Source organism: Phyllostomus hastatus, unplaced genomic scaffold, assembly GCF_019186645.2.
Source record: "Phyllostomus hastatus isolate PE091 unplaced genomic scaffold, TTU_PhHast_1.1 phas_scaffold_46, whole genome shotgun sequence".
NCBI lineage: Eukaryota > Metazoa > Chordata > Mammalia > Chiroptera > Phyllostomidae > Phyllostomus > Phyllostomus hastatus.
The window spans coordinates 34,725,051-34,751,026 of record NW_025334032.1 but is presented as its reverse complement, the minus strand read 5'-3'; the positions used below and the strand labels follow the sequence as shown (position 1 = coordinate 34,751,026).

General features: G+C 40.9%; 1 protein-coding gene across 2 annotated transcripts; it reads left to right on the top strand.

Annotated features, from left to right (window-relative positions):
• The first annotated feature begins 3,931 nt into the window (after positions 1-3,931).
• FGL1 (fibrinogen like 1) lies at positions 3,932-25,331 on the top strand. Of its 2 annotated transcripts, none has more exons than XM_045821551.1 (8): positions 3,932-4,013; positions 9,261-9,339; positions 11,418-11,598; positions 17,198-17,357; positions 17,613-17,710; positions 20,894-20,982; positions 21,136-21,323; positions 24,984-25,331. In XM_045821551.1, exons 2-8 carry the CDS (start codon positions 9,268-9,270, stop codon positions 25,141-25,143), a joined length of 948 nt encoding a protein of 315 aa, XP_045677507.1. In that variant the 5' UTR covers positions 3,932-4,013; positions 9,261-9,267; the 3' UTR covers positions 25,144-25,331. The 2 variants fall into 2 exon arrangements, with proteins under 2 accessions (XP_045677507.1, XP_045677508.1); XM_045821552.1 differs by having other exon boundaries at positions 3,933-4,070.
• The last annotated feature ends 645 nt before the right edge of the window (positions 25,332-25,976 follow it).

Below are 25,976 nucleotides of genomic sequence, written 5' to 3'. Positions count from 1 at the left end.
CCAGGAGAAACAAATTCAGGCAGGAGTGCTGACTAAGCACAAAAAGTGAGAAGATATTGTCTAGAAATAAATAACAAGGCTTTATTCACGGGGCTCAGGATTTGTAAACCATAAGCACTACCAGGCCATAGCCAGGTTGTTCTGAAGAAAAGGGAAACGCTGAGCGTTCTTACAGTAAAAAGTACCTTCTTGAGAAGAATCGGTCCTGCACGCTTAGTCTCTGGATTGGTCTGAGATGGTCATCTTCCAGATGTCCAGGGGTCTGGATGCATGAAGAGTCTTTCCTAAGTTCTTCGGAGGGCTATCTATGTGTTTTCTCTGTATCTCCTGGCATTGATGTACAGCTGAAAAGCTCAAACGCTCAAGTTCTCAGGTTAGTTCAAGTACAATAAAATCTATTTCTGCTGCATCAGCCCATTGGCTCTGACCCAGTTTTGTCAGCTTGACTATACAGACTCCATTTTAAATTATCTTAGCTATACTGACTTCATCTCATTTTCTTCATTCATTCCTCAGGTGGGAAACCTCTAAAAAGAAGAGGAGAGAATAAGCATTTTATTTTATCTTAACTAATACACAAGGGAGTATGCAGGTTTTTGTGGAACCGGAAGCCATACATTTTGAGGGCTCTGTCATTTTATAGGGGAGAGAAAACAGATAAAATGTGTGGCCAACACCCCATATTAAACAAGAAATTTTTGGTAACAATTTTCTGTTTCGCTCGGGGCAGAACCATATTTATCCTTGAGAGAAAACTTTTCTTTTTCTTGGTGGGTGACACCAAGAAATGAGCTTTTATGATGCAAGAGTAAAGCCCAGGTTATAATCTGAAATGGAAGCTAATAAAATTTTCCAATAAAAGGCAAAATTTATCTATATAATCCTATAAATGGTTCTCTGTGTAGTGGGTGGAGCTGTATCACCAGCACCCATTACTTTACTGACTGCAGAGATAGAAATTTCTTTATTATGAAGCAAGAGAGAAGTTAGAGGTAGGACAAGATCAAGGACTTTGTCTGAGTTGAAATCCAAATCAACCCTTTAGGAAAAAATTTTATTACCCCCACCTGAGTAGACTCTGTTAAGTTGCCTGGAACAAAGACTATTTTTAATGACCTCTTTCCTTGACACAACACAGAATGGGGCAAAAGTAAGTTTGCAGTTGTGAGGACCTGAAACAGAGTTTATTTTTGTGCCATTATCAATTATTGCATTGTCTTTCCATACGAGCAGCTATAAACCAACCATTGCCCCACCCTATGCTTCATTCTAAATATTTTAATAGAAGGTGCACTACATTTCAAGTTTAAAATGTCATCGTTGTATTCAGAGCACAGATTTTGTAAGTCTCCTCACTGCGAGTCGATGAAGGACAACACAGCCGTCAGAATAGCCGTGTGCACACAGCCGTGTGCTGGCAGAATGCAATGTAGGGTGAGAGGCCAGTCCTCAGAGTCTAGTTCCTGAGGGCGTTGAGAACACACGTGTTTGCTGCTGCGGGCTTGCGTGGGCTTGAGTGGACTGGGGATGGAGAGACTGGAATTAAAGCTTCCCACTGGGACTGGGCGAGACATCAGGAAACGGGCAGGTGTTCAGTCTAGGAGACACGATACAGAGTCCAGAGACACCCTCTGCGTCCATAGGACCATCGTGCACAACCGATGTATCAGTCGAGGGGGCCTGTGAATACGGTGCTTCCATCAGAAGAAGAAGAGAACTCGTCTGTGCTCACCTAACCCCGTCGGGGAGCCCGAGCGACCTGAGCTTGGTGCAGCTGAACGTGTTGTCCAACAGAATTACTTTGGGGCCACAGGAAAGCATATTTAATTACTTTACTTTGAAAAACAAAGGCCCCCGAGACTATCCAAGGTCCTTTATTCATGTTCTTTCTTCACCATAACTCCTTTTTCACCCGATTTGCTCTTCGGGGCGGTTTCGCCCACCATGAGGAAGTCTTCTGGCCAATGACTACATGGCTTACCTTACCAAGCAATTCTCTCTTCCTAAATTTTCTGTTTTATCATCCCCCGAGAAGCTATTAACTCTAAGTTGGTTCTCCAGAAACTAATCACTCTTAGGTTAAATGCATAAAATGCATTTAGAAATGCATAAAATTTCTAGACAAGCTAAGGTAAGATGGAAGCCTTCCTGAGCTCCCCATTCTGTTCAGTGAAGGCCCTTTAGGAGACTGGAGTGTGAAGTATGGGTCCCAACTCCTATGTTCCTGGTCCGTCTCCTCAAAGCCTGAACCTGACCTACTCCCCTTGTATCATTCCTCTCTCGTACTTCATTCAGCCAGTGACATCAGGTCTCATCCTCATTTCACAGCTTTGCTACAGTCACACAAGGTCACAGATTTGACCTTTTCTGATGGCGGTCTTCCGCCGTGTTTTGCCAGAGCAGTCATGGACTAAAGGAAGAATATCCTTTCCATTAAGTACAGCGTCTGGCATGCTTCTGCAGAACATTGGCATTTCTTCTGCCCTCAATTAGTTTTTTTTCCATGTTCCCCCAGAGGCAATGGTCTTGGCCAAGTCCCTGATAGACAGACTGTCTCTTTTTAATGGCGAGGAGCACAGGTTCTGAGCCAAACTCCCTTCGAATCCTGGCCACCTCTTGCTAGCTGTGTGATCTTGGGCAATTTCCTCAAACGCCTGTGCCTCAGTGTCCTCATTTGTGAAACAGAGGTACTAGTACTACATACGTATAGAGCCGTCGTGGCTGAATTGCTTAGTGTGTTTGCGGTGCCTGGCGTGTAAGAAGTGCGCCACAAGCGTTCGTCACTGTCGCTGTTATTGTCGTCCTCCCTCTGAGGAAGTGAGCTCAGCGCCCATAAAAGGCTTCAAGGGGGAGAAGACAAAAGGGACACAAGGGACACAAAAGGGACACTAGGTTTGTATTTCAAAATATTTCATTGTATCACAGAGGTAGTTATGGAATCAGCCAAACCCGTGCTTTTGAAATGTAATGTCAGCCTCTTGAATTCACTACAATTATGGATATACAATACCCCCTTCTCCTGTGTGTGTGTAAATCATTTTGACCTAACTTGTTCTTTCCAGTAAGTCATCAGGATTACCTTTTCTAATAAACTTCAGATTTCCCGAGTGAACGGCAGGAAAGTGTTTGCCGGGAAGGCCAGACACCGGCAGGACTCGAGTCCAGAAAACAACAAAGAGCAGAAAGAACGCACAAGTTCAGCGTGTCACCAGAATCCGGGTTGGGAAATGGGGGTCGTGGGGCAAACAGCAAACAACAGCCTGAGTTACATCAGCAGGAGAAAAGAAATGTTTAACCTGGATTTGCAGTCCGAACTGTGATGCAACGTAATTACTGGAGCTAACAAGTCACCTCTTACACACGAGAACATCCTGTAAAATGCTTTTAAAAAGGAACACCTCTTTCCGAGGGTAATTGATGCCTATGGAGAAATTGCAGTTTTGTGCCTCAGGGAACCCTTTAGCTTTTCTTAAAGATCAAATAAACCGACCATTTCATCTGGGCGATTATTAACTTGTCCCACTGTAATAACTAAATTTAGCTTCTCTGTATATTGTAGTTGTACTGTATTTTAATTCTTTATAGGTAAAATTTTATCATCAGTAGTACTTTAAAGCAAAGCTTCAACTGAACTTTGGTTTTATGTAAGCTTTAAGTGAGCACTACTGAAGTTAATCAAAGTACAAAAATTCTCTGAATGAGCACAATAAGAGGTTAAAAACCAGAGATGTATTTTTGTAAAGATCTATTTATGGATCTTTCTTAAAAATTTATGCCAAATAGGAGGGAAAAAAATCAGAGTATTGGGTTTGTCCTTGATTCTCCTCTTTCAGTTTTCCTTCCAGTTAAACTGATTTCCTCACATATTTGTTTCTGGATTAAAGCCAGAATCAATATTTCCCCTATTTCTAGTCAAATAATAGGGAAACAATGACAAATTTGGAGCAGTTAAAGGATCCCGGCGGGCCGAGTGTCTGGACCCAGCCTGAGCCGTGTTTCTGACTTTAGGCAAGGTATTTATCACCTCTTCACTCTTGACACAACTGTAGTAATGTCCATCTATTTCACAGGTACGATTTTCAGCGGAACTCAATAAACAGCTCTCAGCTATCGAGAGAGGTCAGGTTGATGCGGGAAAAGTCTGCTTCTGCTGCTGGGGAAAGAGGTTTTGAATTCTGAGATCTCCTTCTTCTTCCCAGTATATTTTGAATGAATTGGCTGGGAATTTGATGTAAATAATAAGATCTGAAGTTTCATTTGTACAACATGGAAAATAATGGACCACATTATAGTTTCCACTTCAGATGTAAAAGCTTCAGAAGTATTTTTATTTCCATTTTTGGTGATCAAACTCATTTCGCTTTTTAAGGCTTTCATTGAGTATACATTCTTGATATAAAAAACAAAGATAACGTTATTTTCCATTTTCAAACAGAGAAAAAAGTTGGAAGAAAACAGCATGTAAAAATCTCTAAGACTGTGTTCATGGGTAAATTTGTAACTAAGTGTCTTACATTAAGGTCACAGTCCATTTGTGAATGCTAACTTATTAAACATGCTTTCTTCAGTAACTTTTTCTTTCTTTTATCTTGTATTCTTTCATAATAGCTCACTTAAATATATATCATTTTTTAAAAATTTTACATGCTACTAATGTACTTTTATCATTGTGCTTGTAAAAGTTACATATTAACTATGAAACTTTCAAGTTCCAAACTTAATATTTTTGCTTTTAGATTTAATCCACAATAATCAACTAACTTAAAAAAATTTTAGTGGGGAAGAAATTAGACTTTATAGACCTAGAGTAATTTATATCAAATAATCCAGTATATCAAAGAATAGCCAATTGAAAACTATTTTACAGTAATTAAAAGTTTTGAAACAGCCCAAAGCAAAAACATTGTAAAAAAACATACAACTAATCACATAGCAAAGAACTAAATAATCTGATATAACATTACCACAAGCCAGATTTGCAGAATAATAATGGTTTACTCTGATGAATGATGAAAACCAGATTTTCTAAGCAAGTTTCTTAATACCTAAACATTTCTTCAATATTGTAGAAAACATCTAGAATTAGAAATGAGGGCACCGTGGAATTTCAGAGGACTTAAGATATCCTCAGGAATTATTCTAATGATGGTCAAATGAGCATAATGACGATTAACATACATATGACATTTTGACATGCCTTACCGTTTAAGGGTCTGAAGACTAGAGGCTGCCTCCCTTCTCTGGGAAAGATCAGATTTGATTATTTTAATGGCAATGACATGGGAATTTGAGGACACCAAGATACAGAGACCTACTAAAGCATTTCTTTGGCCCTTTATTTGACACCAAATCTAAGGTAGAGCAATAGGTATACATGTTATACGCTTTCCCAGTATCTCCCAGAGCGCTGTCAATACACACTGTCACTTATGCATGAGCCCAGCTCAGACGTAGCTACAAGAACATAATTTTTCTAAAGGCTGTAATTTTTCAATAGACACCTGGAGGACTAGCTTACGGCAGAACTATGAGATTTTGCATGTTGACTACGTGTGAGCGATTTTTAAACATATTTCAATTTATGTGTATTAATGTATGAACATGGAAGCAACATTCATATAAAAACAGGCTGTTAACAGAATTGTTTTCTCTCATTAAGTAATGAAAATGTTTTATTTTTAGCCTACGTCTTTGGGCAAAAAGGCTACAATGATTTCAAGCGTTTTCTTTCCATCAAACCAATAGGTACTAATTTGAATCATATGAAAGTGCTAATTTTGTAGGTCAGAATGTTCAAACATATGCCATTTCTTTTTCTTAAATAGCTTTTTTTTAAAAAAGGATTTTTATTTATTTATTTTTAGATAGAGGGGAAGGGAGGGAGAAAGAGGGAGAGAAACATCAATGTGTGGTTGCCTCTCACATTCTTCCAACTGGGGACATGGCCTGCAACCCAGGCACGTCCCCTGGCTAGAAAACGAACCGGGGACCCTTCGGTTTGCAGGCCAGTGCTCAAACCACTGAGCCACATCAGCCAAGGCCAAACATATGCCATTTCTTACAGTTCAACCTAACATGTGAAGAAAGGAACAATGAGGCACTAAGGAAAGAGGCTCAGGAATCTTAAAGGGGCCCTGGAGTAGGGTTTTGTGAGAAAGAAAAAATAAATTCATAAAAGCTGGATTAACACTTACTTTCCCAAACACACTTAGCCCATTGTTTTCCCCTTGACCAAAATAAGCATACAGAAGCATATCACTGTGAACAGACTGTACTGTTAAGGCAAGGAAATCCCATTTTTGCCTCTGAGAAAGATTCTCCCTCCTGGGCAATATTTTCTGCAGAAGCAACAAGTCAACTTCTATCTGAGTCAGCCACAACAATTAGCGAGGGGTGGTCCTTGCCTTCAACAGTCTTACTCCTGGGCCTGACTGGGTAACTCAGTTGGCTGGAGCATCCTTCGCACGCTTGAAGGTTGTGGGTTCGATCGCTGGTCGGGGCACATGCAAGAAGGAACCAATGAATGCATAAAGAAGTAGGACAAGAAATCAGTATCTCTCTCTCTCTCTTTCTCAAAACAATAAATAAAATATAAATTGAAAAAAATCTTACTCTAAGCAAAATAGCACGGATAGGGGGAGCAGTAGTCGGAGAGGACACGTGGAAAGCTGACTGAATGAGAACCCCTTCGCCTGGCCCAGTGCCCGGAACACAGCAGGCGTGCGGACGCTGTTTACTGAGTGAGTCAGTGCTACCCTGGTCCGCAAACACGGTGTGTGATCACAGTGCAGGAAGTAATTAATTTTGTCTTGAGGGGTGGTCTGGGAGTGCTTCGTGTTTTTTTATATTTAATTACACATGGTTTCATGTATACTTCATCCATATTATCTTTAATTTCCATTTTAATATTTATTTCTATTTATTTCTCAAAACGTCGCCTTGCTGAGGGAGCCCTGCGTGTTTCCTCTCGCAGCACGTAGCGAAGCGCTGAGCAGTTGATCAGGGCGCGCTGGCCGATGCTGCCCTGCCCTAGGACGGCTTCGGCTTCCGTGCAGCCGGCTCTTCTCCTGCCAAGTGAACCGAAGGTTCCTCTGGAGAAACTTGTGACCCAGGAGCAAATGTGTCGCAGCCACGTTCAGGAGGGAGAGGGATGTTCCGTGGGGAAGGCCACGTAGGAGGGCCTTTAGGCCTCTCTGCAACCTGCCCCCCTAGAGATAGCTGGGAAATACGGGATGGGGCAAAGGTGGGTTTACGGTTGTTTGCACGGGAAATGATACAATAACTAATGAATAACAATACAAGAATAAACTGTTTTGCATATTCACAAATCTAAATCTACTTTTGCCCTATCCTGTGTGTGTGTGTGTGTGTGTGTGTATGTATATATATATATATATATATAGAGAGAGAGAGAGAGAGAGAGAGAGAGAGAGAGAGAGAGAGAGCGAGAAAGGCCAAGTGGACTACAAGTTGGGGAGTTAGTCCTCAAGGTGGAAAGTTCAAGTGCTTTGTCTTCCATACACCAGCTGTGTGAGCTTACGGAAGTAACTTAACCTCCCTGATCTATAATTCATTTGTATGATAAGGATAATAGTACTCACCTTGTACAGTTATTTGAGGATTAAATAAGATGTTATAAATGCGTAGCATAGTTCTAAGTAGGTAGGTGTAAAAATGTCAGCCAGACATAATAATGTGTGAAGTAAAATTATAGTTATACCTAGCAGACTCTTTTTTACTATCTGTAATGCACGAATTCCACATATTCTAAAAATTCACATTATATTTTACAATATTTCTCAAAACGGCCAGGCACACTATATGTGACTGAATGTAAGTGATGCCTCTCCCATTCTGTAATGTTTTGTTTCCCCAGGATGACTAAGAACTACCTACTTTATTAAAATAGATAAAAAATTGTCTATTAAGACCTTAAGTGATTGCTTCCCAATCTGTGCTGAACACAGCAATCAGAGGGGAGTCTAAAAAATTCCAAGGCCTGATTGCCACCTTTAGGTACTTGATTCAGTCCCTCGGCATGGACAATTTTTAAAAGCTCCCGAAGAAATGCTAATGGACAGCAGGAACCATTTCTCTGATTACATAAAAATTGAAAAAGAGAGACATTAGAACAACCAAGTCGTCATAGGTTCTTTAAGAATAAAAATAGGCTAACACATAATTCAGGTGATTCCAGTTTCTTTTTTTTAGCAGAAATTGTAGGTTTAAAAATTTTTTTGAACATTGTGCAGATGTTTCTGTCCTGCTAGGCTCCTTATGAAAACTCCCCACCGGCAGCGCACAGAAGGTATTCTGAGGATGAATGAAATTTTTCATCAAGAGTGATGACCTTACGATGGATTTAAAAAAAATCTTTAGAAGTGGTAAAATGAGTTTTCCTCCACAACTTTAAATAGTACTTGAAATTTTTATATTATCTTGTTTTTTGCCTAAATATTAAAACGTTAAGAAAAACAATGTATATCATCACATTACTTGTTGTGACTTTTTTCTTTCTTCTTTTAAAAATATAAGCTATTTGCCATATACAAAATGAGTTACAATTCATTTAGTCCTTATCATATGCCGTGGTATCTAAAAGTATTACATGAAAATTGCCACATTGCTACAAAGTAGGAATTAGGATTTCTATTTTATTTTTTAAAAGATTTTATTTATTTATTTTTAGACAGAGGGGATGGGAGGGAGAAAGAGAGGGAGAGAAACATCAATGTGTGGTTGCCTCTCACGTGGGCCCCACTAGGGCCCTGGCCTGCAACCCAGGCATGTGCCCTGACTGGGAATCGAACTGGCAACCCTTTGGTTCACAGCCTGCACTCAGCCCACTGAGCCACACCAGCCAGGGAGGATTTCCATTTTAGAGAGAGGGAGCCTTTCCATAAATTGCCTGAGGCCACACACCTAGGAAGCAGCTCTGCCAAAACCTGGACCACGTGTGTTTATAGACCCTGTGTCTTTTCAGCACCATTGTGCAAGCAGCAATTCAGACCACCCAAAGATCCCAGTCCCTCCTTGATTTTGGCCACTGGACAGGTTTGATTCTATTGAAGGTAACAGTGACAGCATCAGTCGCTTGCTGTAGGGGAAGCCAGGGAAAATCCAGAAGAATTTCCTTGGTGACTCTCAGACCACCTGGAACTTCGTCCGACCTCCTGGATGCCCTTGAGTCTGACCCTAACTCTAGCATCATCAAAAACTTCACAGGCAATAAGTTTATGAAATTCTTTTTGTTCCTGCAGTTTTTCAATGGGGAAAATGGTGAAGATGTTCAATTTCATCCTTGTTACCATAACTCTGGCAATGGGCAGGGAAAGCTGGGTAAGCTCATTGCAAAAGCTTTTGTTGTATTTGTGATGCCTGCTTTGACCTGAATTTTGTGTTATTCTACAGAAAATCTATAGTAAGTTGTCGCACTGAAAGAACCTAACTAAGACTGGGGTCGGGGTGGTGGGGGGAGGCGGCGCAGAATGTTTGTGGCAGCACCCATCACATAGTAGGCATTTGCCAAGGGCTTTCAACTTTTTTAAAGTAAAAATCAGTATTCACAACAAATAAGTAAAATCTTTTTTAAATTTACTGGGGTTATTTGGGTGGCTACATAACATGAGAACTTTAAAACCATTCATTAAAATGGACCTTGAGCTTTCCACTATTGAATGCTATTAGCACAAATTAAACAGATTATTTGAAGGCAATTACAATGAATTCATGTGTAAAAAGGTAAAAATGCTCATTTACTCAAAGTTCTGAGAGAAGGAGAACTACTGACTTTTAAACAAGCTTACAGACACTGCATATCCAGTCTCGGACAGATCGAACACACCTGCCCCGTAACCCCTTCCGTTATTTTTAAATTGCATAGTGCACTGTATTTAATAAGGTCACAACCTATTTCCCACTATTAGGAAGCAACACAGGATCCCAAGCACCGTCAAATGTCTTTGCTGTTCATTTTTAGACAGGTGTGACCCAGGGGATAATCCCAGAGCAGATAAGAGAGAGTTCTAGAGAAAGAGCTAGGAGAGGAGTCAGTGACTTGGACCAGGAGACGGGAGGTGGCCTCTGCCACGGCGTCTCCATTCTCTTGTTGTATGACTTTCAGCTGTGAGGCCAAACTTCTGTATGGACACTACAGTCCTTCAAGGTAAAGCAGTGTGCCTCTTTCTCTTGTCCCAAACGGGATCTCTAATTGTGCTGTTCCCACTGTCTAGCAGAGGGCCCGGGACACAGTAGGTCCTCGTATTTATGGAATAATAAATACAGGGGTAGTACATAAAGGTAGGGACAGGAAGTTAAACAACTATAAATTGGGAAATACTTCTGACTATAACCAAGTGCCTAGTTTAGGAAATAGTGTACATAAAAGCAGTGTGAAGCACTTACACAATAACGCTGATAATTTCTCAGAAGTGAACATGTGGGCATACCACACAAGGTCGTGACCTGAGCTGCAAATAGAGATGTGAAGGTAAAATGGCAAAGGTTCGTCTTTCATCCTTTTTTCCTGCTCCCCCAGAAGCTCTCCCAGCACCGAGAACTCAGGACCTTTACTGCAGCTTCCTGGCCTCGGTGCCTCTTCCCAGCAGACATGGCCCTGCGATCCTCCTTCCCAGTTCACCCACCACCCTCGCTTTACCTCCGGAGGGTTTGCCCAGTCAGGTGCAGCTTTAGAAAGGGGCTGCTCGGCTCTCTTATGTGCAATATGCTTGGGTTATTTGCCTTTTTAGAGAAGGTGAATGAGTTAACTTTAAGACTCAGTCTCCTCCCCTCCCTTCTGAAGCTGATTGAGGACAAAACAATAAATAAGCAAAAAGTTAAAGTGAATCCAGTACAATTTTCAGCCACAGGTAAATGGGTGCGATATTAAAGAATATGAGAGTCCAAACTAAGCCTTTTTTATGAAGGTGACCCGATGTCTAAGGTAGCGTTCAATTATAGTTTTAAAACATACAAATACCAAAAGCTCATTCAAGAGCCTTGTTTGTTTTACTGGTGAGAAAGCACTTAGTGTCATACGGAGACTGAGAACAGGAACGCTGAGCTGAATATAAACCCTGACTTCTCTTACCCGCTGCGAACTTTTGAGCAAACTGTCTCATCAGGGCTGAGCCCAATCCTGCCTTATGGAATTGTTATGAGGGTCAAATGAGACAGCAACTCTGAAATCTTAGCATAATCACTTCGATCGTGTTATACCGTTTTTGTAGTTCAAGCACATTAGCATAAGCTATGCTTTCTTATCCTTCAGATAACAAATAGTATTAGAATGTTCAAACTACTTCCTGGTTGGAATAATATTCTGAAATGGGAGTTGGGAACAAAATTGAGTCATTCATTTATCCATCTCACTAGGATCACTTATTTTCCATGAAAACAAGACGCACATTGCTTTGCAGGCTCTCGAGAACTGTCTCCAGGAGCAGGTGCGTCTCAGAGCCCAGGTGCATGTGCTTGAGACCCGGGTCAAGCAGCAACAGGTCAAGATCGCACAGCTTTTGCATGAGAAGGAAATCCAGCTGCTGGATAAAGGAGAGGACAACAGTATCATTGACCTTGGAGGCAAGAGGCAATATGCAGGTCAGAATCTATTTTTCTTTAGTGTTTCAATAACTAATAGTATGCATCCATATGCAATGATGGTGCTAATCATTGATTACTTCAGCTTTTGCTAAAGACCTTTTTATACTCCAGTAACAGGCAGCATGAAGCATTATACCATATTCAACTATCTTCAAATATATTTTACCCTTTTCCTCTGCTAGCTCTGCAGGGGATATTTAATATCAATGCTCAATATCTGAGAATTCCTATTAGTTTAATAAGAGATCATTACAATAGATTGTTTAAATAGCAGTGTGCAAATGGCAGATGATATTGGTGAAATTTTACAATTGAGCTTTGTTTTTATTTACATATTGTTTCTTGTCACGTTTATACAGTTTTTCCTTCTGCAACTCTGACCTGCCTCAGGGTAATAAAATAAGGTAATAAAATGAAAGGTTAGAGAAGGAGAAAGAATGAGAATTATTTAGGAAAATAAAAAAGTTATTTTATCTGTGTATTTCATAGCTTGGTGATTTTTCTTTGATGAGGCCAGTGTTTCCCCCAAGACACTAAATAATCTTCAACTGTCACATGTTTACATAGCACTGAACATATTATTACCTGTAGAAAACTAGCCACCTGGTTTCCTCTATCTTTCAAAGTAAACCAACAGTTGTCAGAAATAATAATTATGCCAGCAAAGTGCTGTGTTTCTATGTCCTGTCCAGCTTCTGCCATGATGAATTATAACGTCTCTGTTTGTGGGTTTGTCTCGGCCAATTATCTGGGTACATTGTAAGGTCTGGGATGAAGTTCAATGCATTCTTTCCTCCCTATTGCCTATCAGAGTGCCTGGAACATAGTAGATCCTCACATTCATCCATGATAGCAAATTTGCATGTTGAGATAGGAATAACAAGATAATCCCCTCTGCTGAACTATCCAGTTGCTTGTATTTTCAGCATCTAACATGGTGACTGGCATATAGGAAATGTTCAATTTTTAAAGTTTAATTGGTGGAACAGATCAGGCGAAAGAGAGTACAAACACTGCCAATAGACTCACAGGGTATAACAAGGTAGTTATTTGAATGGCAACTTGAGAGAAAGGCAACAGGCTGGTTATTCTAGGGATGAGCATGCAGGTATATGAATCCAAAGCTAGGCACAACACTGACCCCAAGGACAAGGAATTGATGGATGCAGAAGAAGTACCATTATTCCAAATTCCAGACCAAGTTCAAGATCACGGTATCTATTCAGACACAGTCTGAGCAGGTTGTCAACACAGATTCAAGTGTCAGATAATAGCAGGAGGCAGGCAATTGGATGTTTATTACTGGGACTGTGCTATCAATCATGTTTAAGAGCTAAAAACCCGGTCCCTGTGTTGCGAGTGCTGGAAGTGGACTTTAGGGAACAAGAGGTCACCAGGGAGTATGGCAAGATATCAGTCACTAAGAAATTAGAATGCCAAGGTCAGAGCAGGACTGACTGCATAAATAGGAATTGGGTATAAGAGTGATATGGATGGAATCCAGACAAACCATTATGTCCTGTATATTTCTCATAACATTATAACACATAGAACAATAGAAAACAGGCATTCCAGATGACTGTTTTTAGATACAACAGCTACAAAATCCTGAATTCAGTAGATCCATGTTTAATTTTATATATGGTATAAGAATGAAGGAGGAGAAGAAGGAATAAGTTATAAAATACAAATACAGTTCAATTATACTTTATTTTCCAGCACATAGGGATAGTATTAGAGAGCATGCCAAAGGCAAATACTTCATAAATAAAATATGTAATAACACAAATTCTAATAAAATAGATAATATATTATAACACACATATAGTTATATATAATATTATATGAAATATATAAGAACTTGCTCACACCAAAATTTATGTTTTGGTATCCTTGAATTTTAAAAATATTCATGTATATGATCTATAGAAACATAAATTTTTTGTTCTTATTAACAAGTTACTATATTATTATTAAATTATTTTCTGCATTCTAATTCATCTCATGGTAGAAAACACTTAATTACATATAACCTAAGAATTTGTGCAATGTGCAAACTACGTGATTTTTATATAATATATAATTAAATGCATCTTCTTAAAGCTTTTGTGTGCTATTGAATTATGTACCTAAGTTAAAAGATTCTAGTAACTAAATTCACCTTAATTGGTGACATTCACAACAGCCTGTGGCGTCACATCGGTTCAGCCAGCAGGACCCCTGGCTCCACTGAGTCCCTTAGTACGGGAGCTCCAGGCCCCACGAGACGGCCCCTCACACTCTGGGCAGTGGTGAAGGCGCAGACTCCGAGGCCTGGTTCTGAAGTCCCGCTGCCCATCTTGCCCGCTGCGGTCTTGGGAAAGTTCCCTTACCTCTGTGTGCCTCACATTCCTTGTCTGCACAATGGGAATGATGTGAACTCCCGTTTCTCTGTTGTAAAGATGAAATGAGGCAAAGCACCATTATGGACATGTACGTGATTACAAAGCGTTTAGCCTTTAGCTCACTGAATGTCAGCTGTGCTGTTAGAGCAGTCCCCCCTCATCCTCAGGAAATACGTTCAAGACGCCCAGGGGAGGCCTGAATCAACAGAGAGTGCCAGTCCCTACGTCTACTATGTTTTTCCCTGTGCACGCTTACCTCTTCACTTCAGGAAGCAGTTTATGGCTCCTCTTTGGCATATGCAAGTGACCAACACCACTATTCAAGCTCTGGGGTCATGATCGGTAAAATGAGGATGATGAACACGAGCACTGCAGTGCTGATACCGAGACAGCCGGTGTGCCTAATGGGTGGGGAGCGTGTACACTGTGGGGACCTGGTCAAAGGGATGAGTTACCACCCCAGGCTGGGTGGAGCAGGACTCACGAGATTCCACCACACCACTGAGAATGGCACACAATTTAAAACTTAGGAGTTGCTTCTTTGTTGAATTTTCCATTTAATATTTTCAGACCACACTGAACCGTAGGTAACTATTATAAAACAATGTAAAGCAAAACCTGGGGTAAGGAGAGACGACCGTATTTCCTGGGCTCCCAGTTTTCAGAAGAGAGAGCCCACTCACCCCACCCTATCAGAATACTGCACTCTCCAGGGAACCGTAAGAGGTTCCCCTCTTACCTTTCCTTTTTATGTCACCTGGGGGTTGAGAGTGGCAGTGGGAGGGCCAGGCCTGGCCTTCCCAACATGCCCCGTGGAGGGTGGAGGGGGCGGCTGACCTCTTGCCAGCCTTTCTTTGAGTTTAGAATGGCGAGTGCTCCCTGCCTCTGGTTCTCAGCTTTAAGCTCAGCCTCCATTCTAAGACAAGAGGAAAAAGCCCTCTTGGCAGGTCGTCATGTCACTTTATGAAAAGCTTAAACATTCAGACTCCCAACATAGTTTGTTTTCTGCGTGATCAAAGAAAGTATCTGCCTCACCCAATTTAATGCTGTGTTTGTCAATGGGGCAGGGAGTCTTGGCTTCACTCTAGTATTATGTAAGGATTCAAAAATCCTTTTTTAAAAACACCCACGAACACAGAGCTCTTTACCCCTGCCCTTCTCCTGACTATTTTCCAGGGAGTTGACTGGGCCAAAACATTTTGAAAATTATAGCTTTAAATATCTAGCTAATACATTGTGAGAACTTCCTGCAATGGCAAGGTAAGTCCCATGTCCCCAAGGCTGGCTCCTTAACTTCTTTGCCAGGTGCTTATTTGAGTTGCAAGTTGGGTGAGTTTTCTGCTTTGTTTTGTTTTATTTTCCCCTCTTGAAAACTTTCCTCTGGATGTTAAGTTGTGTTTGACATTTTCCACTGGGAAGAAGAAAATTAAAAAAAAAAACACAAACAAACTCAGATCTGACATAAAATAAAAACAAATTTGAAATGTTGGCTGAAAACTCCACATTCACAAAGTTTTCCAGAGGCAAACGTTATAGCTAATTATTTCCATATTTGCCTAGAAAACAGTCTGAACCTTAAGAGCCTTTACTATTCAGCATTTTGGTAAAAGGATAAGAGTAAGCAAAAAGCCTCTTTTCTTAACAAGGAAAGTTAAAATCTGCCTACTTGAATGAAAAGTGGCCTGCAATATATTTGAGCACAAGATGTAAACTTTTGAACAAAATTGAACTAATTTTAGGTAATCATTTTCCTATTGTTTTACTTTTTGTTTAATAGAAAAAAAATAATTCAGAAGTATAGAGACCACGGGGGCTTCTGAATCTCAGGAATAAGTATGCGATAAAGCTTAAATCATTGCAAAGCTCATCATCTTACTAAAGCAGTAGTATGTTATTGTTCTCCACTGGATGAGGGCTTTGGAAAATCGGTAACTGTCTTTGTTTTTTTTCCTCTTGTTATTCCTATTGCCTATTTAATCTGTTTAAAGTGGCGTATATTTTGTCAGCAACAAAACAGAGTTGTAGATGATTTGGCATCAAAACAATGAAAATGAAGAAAGAACTTAAAAATATGCTGAAAGAATGAAACTATCCTATCAAGAAAAAGAAAAACATTTTAAAAGATAGGTAATTAACGAGATGACAAGGGCAAAACATGAAAGTTTGTAATGTCATATTATATATTGAAAGTATTTTTATTGAAAAGCCAGTGAATGAGTCTCCTTGAAACCATCTCTGTGTAACGGCCAACATCGGCCACCCTGGCGCACAGCCCCCTGGGCATCCAAACACTGCGCAGCCCACACCTGCCCTATTCTCTGTGTCTGCACGGATCTGCCCCTGGGAGACCCAACGGTATTGACTTATCTCACCCTGGTGGTTGAAGATGCAGATATGACTTTTTGATGACAAACTGGTAGCTGTGTTTGCTTCCAAAGAAATACCATGTCAAAGAGGAATGCTGGGAGAAAAAGGATAGCAGAAACACTCAGTTTTTAGCAAAAGCATCTAAGAATACATGGGCTATTCAAAATTTCAGTGGTTTAGTAAAAAAGATCTGGTGAGACTGGGAGATTGTAAGAATCTAACAAGGAGATCGCTGTTCTGAGTTCATGTCCAGATGTTCTGAGTGATTTGGAATGCTCCACGTCAAGATAACCCTTATTATTTGTTTGGAGTTATGTTTCTACTTTCATTTTAGCTTCATAGGAGAGAAAAGTTCTGCTATTCTGTCTGACAAATCTGTAAGTTCCACTTATATAAACTGTAATTAACTAAACATATAATTTTTAAAGTTGTTTTCTACAAAAATTAAAAGTGAGAAACCGGATCCCTATTTTACTCCCTCCCCCGCCCCCATGACCACATCCCCGAGTCAGATAGGAAAAGAAAAGATTTTGCCTATGTCCACTGGAAGGTGTACAAGCTGCAACTTTAAAAAAGCTGATTATCTCCCTCATGTGTGCATTTGGGAGAAAGACATGACGCCCTGGCTGGTGTAGCTCAGTGGATTGAGCATGGACTGTGAACCAAAGTGTCGCAGGTTCGATTCCCAGTCAGGGTACATGCCTGGGTTGCAGGCCATGACCTCCAGCAACCACACATTGATGTTTCTCTCTCCTTATCTCCCCCCCTTCCCTCTCTAAAAATAAATAAATAAAACCTTTAAAAAAAGACATGATAAACATTACGTTACCTTGTTTTACCAACAGATTGCTCAGAGATTTTCAACGACGGGCATAAGAGCAGCGGGTTTTACAAAATCAGGCCTCTCCAGAGCCCGGCAGAGTTCCCCGTTTATTGTGACATGTCTGATGGAGGGGGATGGACTGTGATCCAGAGACGGTCTGACGGCAGCGAGAACTTCAACAGGTGCGCTAATGATGACGTAAGGATGTGTTTGGAGTAGAAAGTGTAGGCTTTATAATAAGTAAACCCTCACATCCTGTCCTAAATGCTGCTCACTAGACAGGCTCTCACTGTCTCTAAGTCAGAATAACTGAAAGGGCATTAACAAATCCAGGGAAACTGGGTGTGGGGGCAGCACTGAGGCGGGGTGGGCGCCTCGGGTACTGCAAAGGTCTGCTTGGATTGTGCTCAAGTCAGCTTTCACTTTACATTTTTTAGAGGCTGGAATGACTACGAAAATGGCTTTGGGGATTTTGTCCAAAAGGATGGTGAATATTGGCTGGGTAATAAAAATCTTCACTTCTTAACCACACAAGGTAAGATTTGCCTAATACCAAATTCATTGGAAATGCAATAAAAAAAACACTAAAATGTCCTTCACTAAGTTATAGGCAATAGAGCTAATTCAGCAACTACTATAATTTGCAGATGACAATGGTCTCTTTTAGGCAGTAATTCCCCTTGTAAAATGTGGCTGCTTAAAACTGAGAATAGAGAAAAAGAAGACTAGACCTGAGGTAGGGCTGGGGGGATCTCTCATGTATGTATTTTCTATTTCTGGGAAAGAAATATAATGTCATAATCATTCTTTCTTCAATGTCTTAAGTGCCTTAAAATATACCTGAGGTACAGTTAACCTATTGCCACCACAGTATTGCATAACAACTCACTTCAAAATTTAGTGGCTTAAAATCACAACCATTTGTTTTTCCTCTCAGTGTTACAAGTTGTCTGGCTGGTTTTGCCGATCCGGGCTGTGCTCTGCTGATCTTGGCTGGGTGGCTCATGGGTCTGTCATCAGCTTTCTGGGCAGCTAGAGGCTGCCCCTTCTGGGGCCTCAGATGGAGCGATTCAGCTCCGCGCCACGTGATCACTCGTCTTCCAGCTCGCTGGCCTGCGCCTTGGGCGAGTTCCAAGGAAGGGGGTGGAATTACCTAAGTTTCTTGACTCAGAACTGGCACGGAGTCATTTTCTCGACCTTTTATTGGTGAAAGCTAGTCACAGATCCAGATTAGAAGTAAGGGGGAAGGAAAGAGACTTCATGGGTGGGCTTACCAAGTCCCGTTGCTAAAGGGAAGGTGAAAAATGGGGGAATTGGGGCTGTTTTTGCAATCAAATACCACACCGCGTTAATGTCCTTGTTTTCATCTCTCACCCAAATTTTAGTTTGAAAATCTCAAAGATACAGCAAAACTGAATGAAGTTTTAACCTACTACCTGTACTCTTCATTAAAACTTTATTTGTTTTTCCCATATCTATCCATCTATCTTTCTGCCGATTCATTTTGTTTTTGACATATTTCAGGGTAAATTGCAGACATCTGTAAAATGTCCCCTATATGCTTTTGCATGGTTATCTGTAACTAGAGTTTAATAGTTGTCTAAAATATCATTATTTTGATAACAAATTTTCCATGTTTCTCTTTCCATGTCTCTTGCTGCAATCCATTGTCTTGCTTACCTCATCTGCAGGGTGAGAGTGTAGGCAGCTCCACTCAGGCTTGATTCTAAATGTTTCATAAAAGGCCATGGTATTGCTCAAGAAGGCATGCTAAGCCACACTAGCAATGCATTAGCTGTAAGAGCAAGGGTCTCACTTGGTTCCATCCAAGTTAAGGAAAGCAATTCATGCTCTTATATTCATAATAGTCAGTAGGGTTATAATTTAGGGTCAGTAAGGTTTTTTGAGACACTGGAGTAATAACTTAGAAAGGATGCATAGTCCTAGAAACCTAATACTTTTTTGTTTGTCCTTTCTTGTGTCTAATGCTCTCTGAATTTTAACATACTACTTTTATCCTACATATCCTACTTTTAAGTGTTTTTTTTATTGGTACATAACATTTATCATACCAACTTCTGTTTCTTTCACACATGAATAAGTCTCTGGTTTCTTATCGAAACTGTGAAAACCACCTATAGTAACTCTTGGTGCCTTCTAAATGCACAAAATTCATGCTTGTTATTTTTGAATGATCACTGAGTGCTTAGTTGCCCAGATGCACTTTGCCAACACATCAGCTTCCCTTTCATCTTGTGCTTAGTGTTCAGTGTAGCTACTTCCCGTGGCAGCAAAAATGTATTTATCAGCTCTAGGCCTCACCACCACACATCACATCATCCAAGGTGGGGAATGCCCTCCTCCCTGCGTTGGTTATCTACGAGCACACTTAAGGCTAAGCACTTGCCTCCAAAAATAGCTTTAGCCCCATTACACAAATTTCAGCTGGAAGTGTTTGCAATGAAGGTGCTTTAGAAATGGTCTAAATTGCACTGTGATTTACTTCATAACCCAAGAGATGTTTAGGTGGCTACCTAAAACACTGAGACCACCTTTGTATCTCTCCTATAATACAACGTGTTTTTGTGGGGGAGTTCACAGCCTGCCCTGCTGCTCCCGCCCACTGCACAGTCTCGGTTCACATATCCTTCGCTGCCTTTTGTTCAGGTTAGAGGGGCTCGTCCCTGGGACACACTTTAGAGAAATCCGGGGGAGAAGGAGTTTGTGGGACCAGAGGCCCAAGGCCAACAGGAGCCCGCACCCCACCCTAGACTCACTCCTGTGGTAGGGAACCCAGCACTTCGCACAGCCTTGCTTGTCTCCGGGTCGTTCCTGCCTCTGCGCCCATCCCCCTGTGGGAGGGTCGTGCTCCCGGTGTACGTACCCCTATGCTGAGGGACGGTGAAGGAACAGCTTTTGTTGTGGGTGTAAACAGAGCTCGGATGTGCAGTCTGGATAGTCCACAAGTGTGGACAAGCCCTTGCTATGTGTGACGGAGACAGGGATGGGATGAGAAGGGAGGCAGACCTTATCCAGGCCGGTGGGCGGGGCCTCGGGGGCTCTGTCCGGGGCCTCCACGTTCCTCTTGGAACCCCGGGGAAGTCTGAGACTCCAAATTCAAACCTGCTCTTCCAGGTCTTCGTGAAATTTTGTTCACTAAAGTAGGAGGATAGAGCATAAACTGTTTAACAGTTGGTTTGGTTTATAACTTTCTATGTTCCTGACAGTAGTTGTGTTTCTGAGAAAGTTAATAGTCCTTGTTATTTGCACATGATAGGACAATGAGGAAAAGATGATTACTTGAAGATACTAAGTATTCAGTCATTATAGTTAAGATCGACATTCTTGCCAAAATTAAGAAAAAGAGGAAAAACGTTTAAACTTTTTGAAAGTTTTTTCTTTCATTGTTAGATTTCTTAAATCTATTAACTAAATAGATTTTCTGTTGTTCTTTGCAAAGTAAATTGCACTAGCTTTTACCTATGATATGGTAGAAATGTTTTATCTTTATCATTGTGTCCCGATTTTTCTCAAGTAAAATACACAATAAAATCTTCATGTAAATACAATGGGGCCACTGTTTACTCTTTGAAAAACTGACTCAGGAGTGGGTCGAAGTAAAACACAGCCATCATTATTTTTAAGCCTCAGCAAGTCAATGTTATCTCGCATGTTTAAAAAAAAAACACTACAATTTCTTGTTGTTGCTGTTTTCTAGGAGACTACACTTTAAAAATTGACCTTGCAGATTTTGAAAAAGATAACCGTTATGCCCAATACGAAAGTTTCAAAGTTGGAGATCAAAAGGTACCAACATTTTCAAATAAGTGATGCCACAAAATAACAAGTAAAACATAAGCTAAAGTCCGGGGAAATAAAAATCTAGAATCCTTTCATTTATTAAACAAAACTACTTTTTCAAGTGACAACTGACGATGGACATTGCCTCTGTTCCTCCAGAGTTCCTATGAGTTGAATATCGGAGAATATTCTGGAACAGCTGGGGACTCGCTGGCAGTGAAATTTGACCCTCAGGTGCAATGGTGGGGAAGTCACCAAAGAATGAAATTCAGCACGTGGGACAGAGATAACGACAACTACGAAGGGAACTGTGCCCAAGAAGAAGGCTCCGGCTGGTGGTTTAACAGGTTTGACGTTTTACAAACAGGATTGCAATGACATTGATGGGATTGCACTGGTGGGCGTTAATTTTAATACCTGTCTGAGGTCTTGTCAGTCTCCGTATTCGTGTTAGTAAGTGATCATCCTTATTAGAATTCTGCAGTGACGAAGTAGCTTTGAGGATTTGTTCATTGTGTACACGAGTAAAGCTGGAAAGATACATCTTAGAAATAAGCCAAACTCAGTTTTGCACACTGAATGATGAGATTGTTATCATAAGCGGTAGGCCACAGATTGGCATGAAGAAATAGAGAGCATTTACATCCAGGAAAAGTACTTTCGGCCTTCTAATAACCAAGTAGCTCTTCACCTTCTCCCATCATATGAAATGGTCAGGTTATTGTTTTAAATTTTTCTGTGTAATATATACTACTTTTCAATTACTGTGATTTGCATGAAATCATTGGACCCAAGCTCCTCCTAGTGCAGAAATTTTCTCTGCGATATTCCTGAAACCTAATTCCACACCTCTGGTTGAATACTGTAATGTCACTTAATCAGCAAGCTCATTCCATTGTTGATGGTATTAAGTTTCTTCTTTTGTTAAGCTGACATTTGCCTTCTCATACTTGGCCAGTCTTTCCCTCGGTAGCTACAGAGTAATTGTAATTCCTTTTCAACGTAATCTTCAGGCACTGGCCGAGATGGTATTGATTGTATTCCTCTATACTTTCTCTTCTCGAGGCCAGAGATCCCTGATTCCTTTAAGTCCTCTCCCCCCGAAGTGGGTTGCGGACAGCTCCCTTGGTTGTGATCACAGATTTAAGGCAGGCATGGAAACTTCTTACGATCTTCTTTAAAAATAACCTGATGGGCCTGATCTGCAAAGCAGATGCGCTCAGCCTGCGAAGCAGTGCCCAAGTGTTGAACATCTTTTTTCCCTTTAGAAGACACAAGTAATCTCAAATGATCCGGACATTTAAACTTTCCAGTAGAGTTCTCAGTAACGATTTCTGAAATGTCAGATTTTCCAAGTAATGGAGGACTATCCATTTAAGTTCCATAATCCACCTCCGAACATTTTTGTTATGGAAGCACTGCCAAAGTGTTTAAGAATCCTCTGTCTGACAAAGTGGAGGTGTCCCAGACATACGCTGATTTCCCCGAAAGTGATGAGAGTCCTCATTCAGAACATCGGTTACTGCGACATGCTGACTTTGGAACTGTAGATTCTATGGAGATACAGCTAGTCACATTGAGTCTAAGTAGTTGTAAAAACAGAATTTTCTCTGGATGTTGCTTTTCTAACAGTGTGAGTACATTTAATTTTTGGTCATTTGTAAGGGGACTGAAGCACATACACCAGTGAGAGGGGCCTGAGAGACAAAGGTACCTTTCCTACTTAGCCAATCAAAGGGAATGGCAGTATTTTCCCTAGTGGTTTTCTTATTCTCTTAGCAGCCATCTTTGGTCAACTCCCCTTTCTCCTCTTTCTTCTTCCTCTGTCCTTCTGAGTTAGCGTTATGTAAAAATTATCAGCATTATGGAAACTTACCTAACATTCACAAAGTGGCAAGCATCCCTTCGTGTTTGATTTTGGACAGAATTCTGTATGCAGGGATAACAATCACATTGGTTAATGTTAACATAGGACCAAAACCATGAACCTGCTGCTCAGTCGTTTGGCTCGTATTGTGCCTGAACAATACTGGCCCACATGTGATCCTGGGCGGATAGATGATTTATTTGACTTTGAAGGTAGGGCTTCAGGGAGGACAGAGGCGAGTCAGTGGCTGGAGTCACCCAAGGAGCATACATTGCCCTTGGAGGGAGAGGAGATGATAAGACTGTGCAGGTGGAAAATCAGAAAAGCTGGAGAAAAAGCCACTCGTTATGGAGGCTTGATGTTCCTTCTACCAGGCCTGCTAGCACTGCACTTTAACTGTATTATCATTGCTCTCCTTATTATAGTTTTTCTTTTTTAAAAAAATATCAATCATGTTATTTTATTTATTTATTTATTTATTCATTCATTCATTCATTTTGAGAAAGAGGAGGAGGAAGTGGGAAGAGAGGGAGAGGAACATCGATGTGCAAGAGGTACATTGATCTGTTGCCCCACCCACGCACCCAACTGGGGACCTGGTCTGCAACCCAGGCATGTGCCCTGACTGGGAATCAAACCTGTGACCTTTTGGTTTGCAGGCTGGGCACTCAATTCACTAAGTCACACCAGCCAGGGCTTATTATAGTTTTTCTAATTTGCGTGAAATGTTGACACTTCATAATTACACACCTGCAAGGCGTTCTTGCTCCACCTAGCAAGTCAATCACTGGGTGGTAATTTCTTTACTGAGGGAGCCCCAGCCACCTCCCACTCTAGTTTCAAGTCCGGGGTGTTCTAGAAACAGAAAGATGCTGGAAATTGGGTCTCAGAATAGCTAAGGTTTCCTGTGCTGGCCATACAGTCCATTCCTAACAGGATTCAAATCACAGACCAAATTTAAAAAGGTTGTGTAGTAGATGTCTCTAGGAAGATGGAGCTGCACCAAAGTATATATTCTAGAGGCTCAATTTAGAGCATTTTTGCATTAATTTAAAAACACGGTATGTTCTTGGCACTTCAGATTTAGTAGAGATGTTTTCAATTAGTTATGTCTGTTTAGATCAGGAGGGCTATCAGTGTGGCCAGTGAGAGTGAATCACTAAGCAGGGTAAGTGATTCAAGACAACCACTTGACATTTATGGGTAAATTGTAAGGTCGTTTGATTCAATAATGTGGGTGCTTTCCACAGATTTCAGAACTATCCTTTATGAATGCCCTCCCAGTATCCTAAATGCTTGACATCTTTTCATTTGGTCATATTAATAAAGAAGCATGTAGCAATATATTTCATAACAGGACACAGAACACTATTGCATGCTTTAGTTAATCCATGTCAGGTACAAAATTTACAAATACAAAAGGAGGAAGGGGAACTTTTTAAAATTGAGAACCTAACCAACTTATCTGGAGTGGAGCAGTATGTTAGAGTAAAAAGTGAACACAGCAGCTTGGACAAATGATTATTGGATGACGGCTGGGAACACTTTAAATGGTGGGTTTAGGCTTTTTGTTTTCTTATCCTCAAGGTTAAGATAATTGTTATGCTAGTGATTTTAAGAAGGGGGAGGGAGAAAGTTTGAGTTGTGAACGCTAGGTCTTGGCAGCAGATGGATGGACATGTAAGTGCAAATGACGGCAGGGGGAGCAGGCGGTGGTAGGGCATGGTAGGGCACTGAGCCGCACCGCACTGAGCCGCACTGCGTGGCGTTAACCCACTCTGTGCTAGCCAAGGCAGAGGATTACAGGGCTGTGCTTTTGTTTGCCTGTTTCCCTTTTTTAGTTTAAAGGCTGTTGATCACAAAAAATGTTTCTTTATCAACACACTCACCACAAGTAGCCATAATTGTATCATCAGGCTTGTTATGGCACAAAAATCCACCAGTTAAAAAACAAAACAAAATAAAACAAAACAAAACACCTGCTGTAGGAATATCATGGCTTCGGAGAATTGATAAATATTTCCTCATCTGAAAATGGCAGGATTCATAGTTAAGATGTTTTTGATCATTCGCTAGTGAAATGCAAGGCTGTTAGAATCTTCTGGCCTGATTGTTCTGCGTTTATTTTTTCTCCCACTAGGTGTCACTCTGCAAACCTGAATGGCAGGTACTACCAGGGCTCCTACCGCGCTAAAACTGACAACGGGGTGGTCTGGCACACCTGGCACGGATGGTGGTATTCTTTGAAATCCACGGTTATGAAAATTAGGCCAAATGAATTTATTCCAAATATTGTTTAATTGTTCCCCTTGGGCTTGTACCTCCGCAAATCATCTTGGTTTAAAGAGATTTGAAAAATAGCAATTCTGAACATGCACACGGATGATGAGAGTAATTGTAATGTGTACTACCTTTCATTCTTACTTGCCTTTGTTACTTGCTGTGCAGAAATAATGGGGTGTTCACCAAATAAATGTGGCTTACATTAGTATTTATCTCATTGCTGTGTGCAAAGGGATATGATAAGAGTGATGCTGAACAAAAATAAAAAGCATAGAATCTATGCTACCCTGGGAGACGACACAAACGTAAATACATAATAAATTAAGTATGAATGCAGTTGCACGTGCACATAAAAACCCAGCAAATGATGGATTGCCAAATCAACTGCATGGACTATAAATACCATGAGTAGGGATTTGAACTCAGGTCTCCAACGACAGAACTGGAACTCTTATAAACACAACCCAGGACCGTGATCACTATAAAACACTGTCTCATGTTTTCAGGATATTTATGTAGGTTATACTCCTCTTTCAGAAGCCTCACTGACACCAATCCTGTGAAGAAATATTATTCCCAGCTCACAGAGCTGAGAGCGTCTGGATCTGAGATTGTGTGGGGCTCAGAGTTCCGGAGCTAATAAGTAAGGGAAGAAGGACTCCACCCCAGTCTTCTGGCACTGAACGAACTGTGTCGCCACCATGCTACAGGTGCATGTGGCTGGAACGTGGACAGGGGAGGCGGGGAGGGGACCTTGAACATGAGAGTGAAAGCAGCACTAAAGGTAAGACATGGCCCCAAGTATTTGAGTGCTGGCAAGTGTCTGGCCCAGAGGACCCAGTTCAAGCTC

Bases quoted from the DNA above. Each gene is read 5' to 3' on its own strand.
- FGL1 (XM_045821551.1), top strand. From the start codon at position 9,268: ATGGGGAAAATGGTGAAGATGTTCAATTTCATCCTTGTTACCATAACT. The intron at 17,358-17,612 runs GTGCGCTAATGA...TACATTTTTTAG, and splicing joins GGCAGCGAGAACTTCAACAG to AGGCTGGAATGACTACGAAA. The intron at 17,711-20,893 runs GTAAGATTTGCC...GCTGTTTTCTAG, and splicing joins TCACTTCTTAACCACACAAG to GAGACTACACTTTAAAAATT.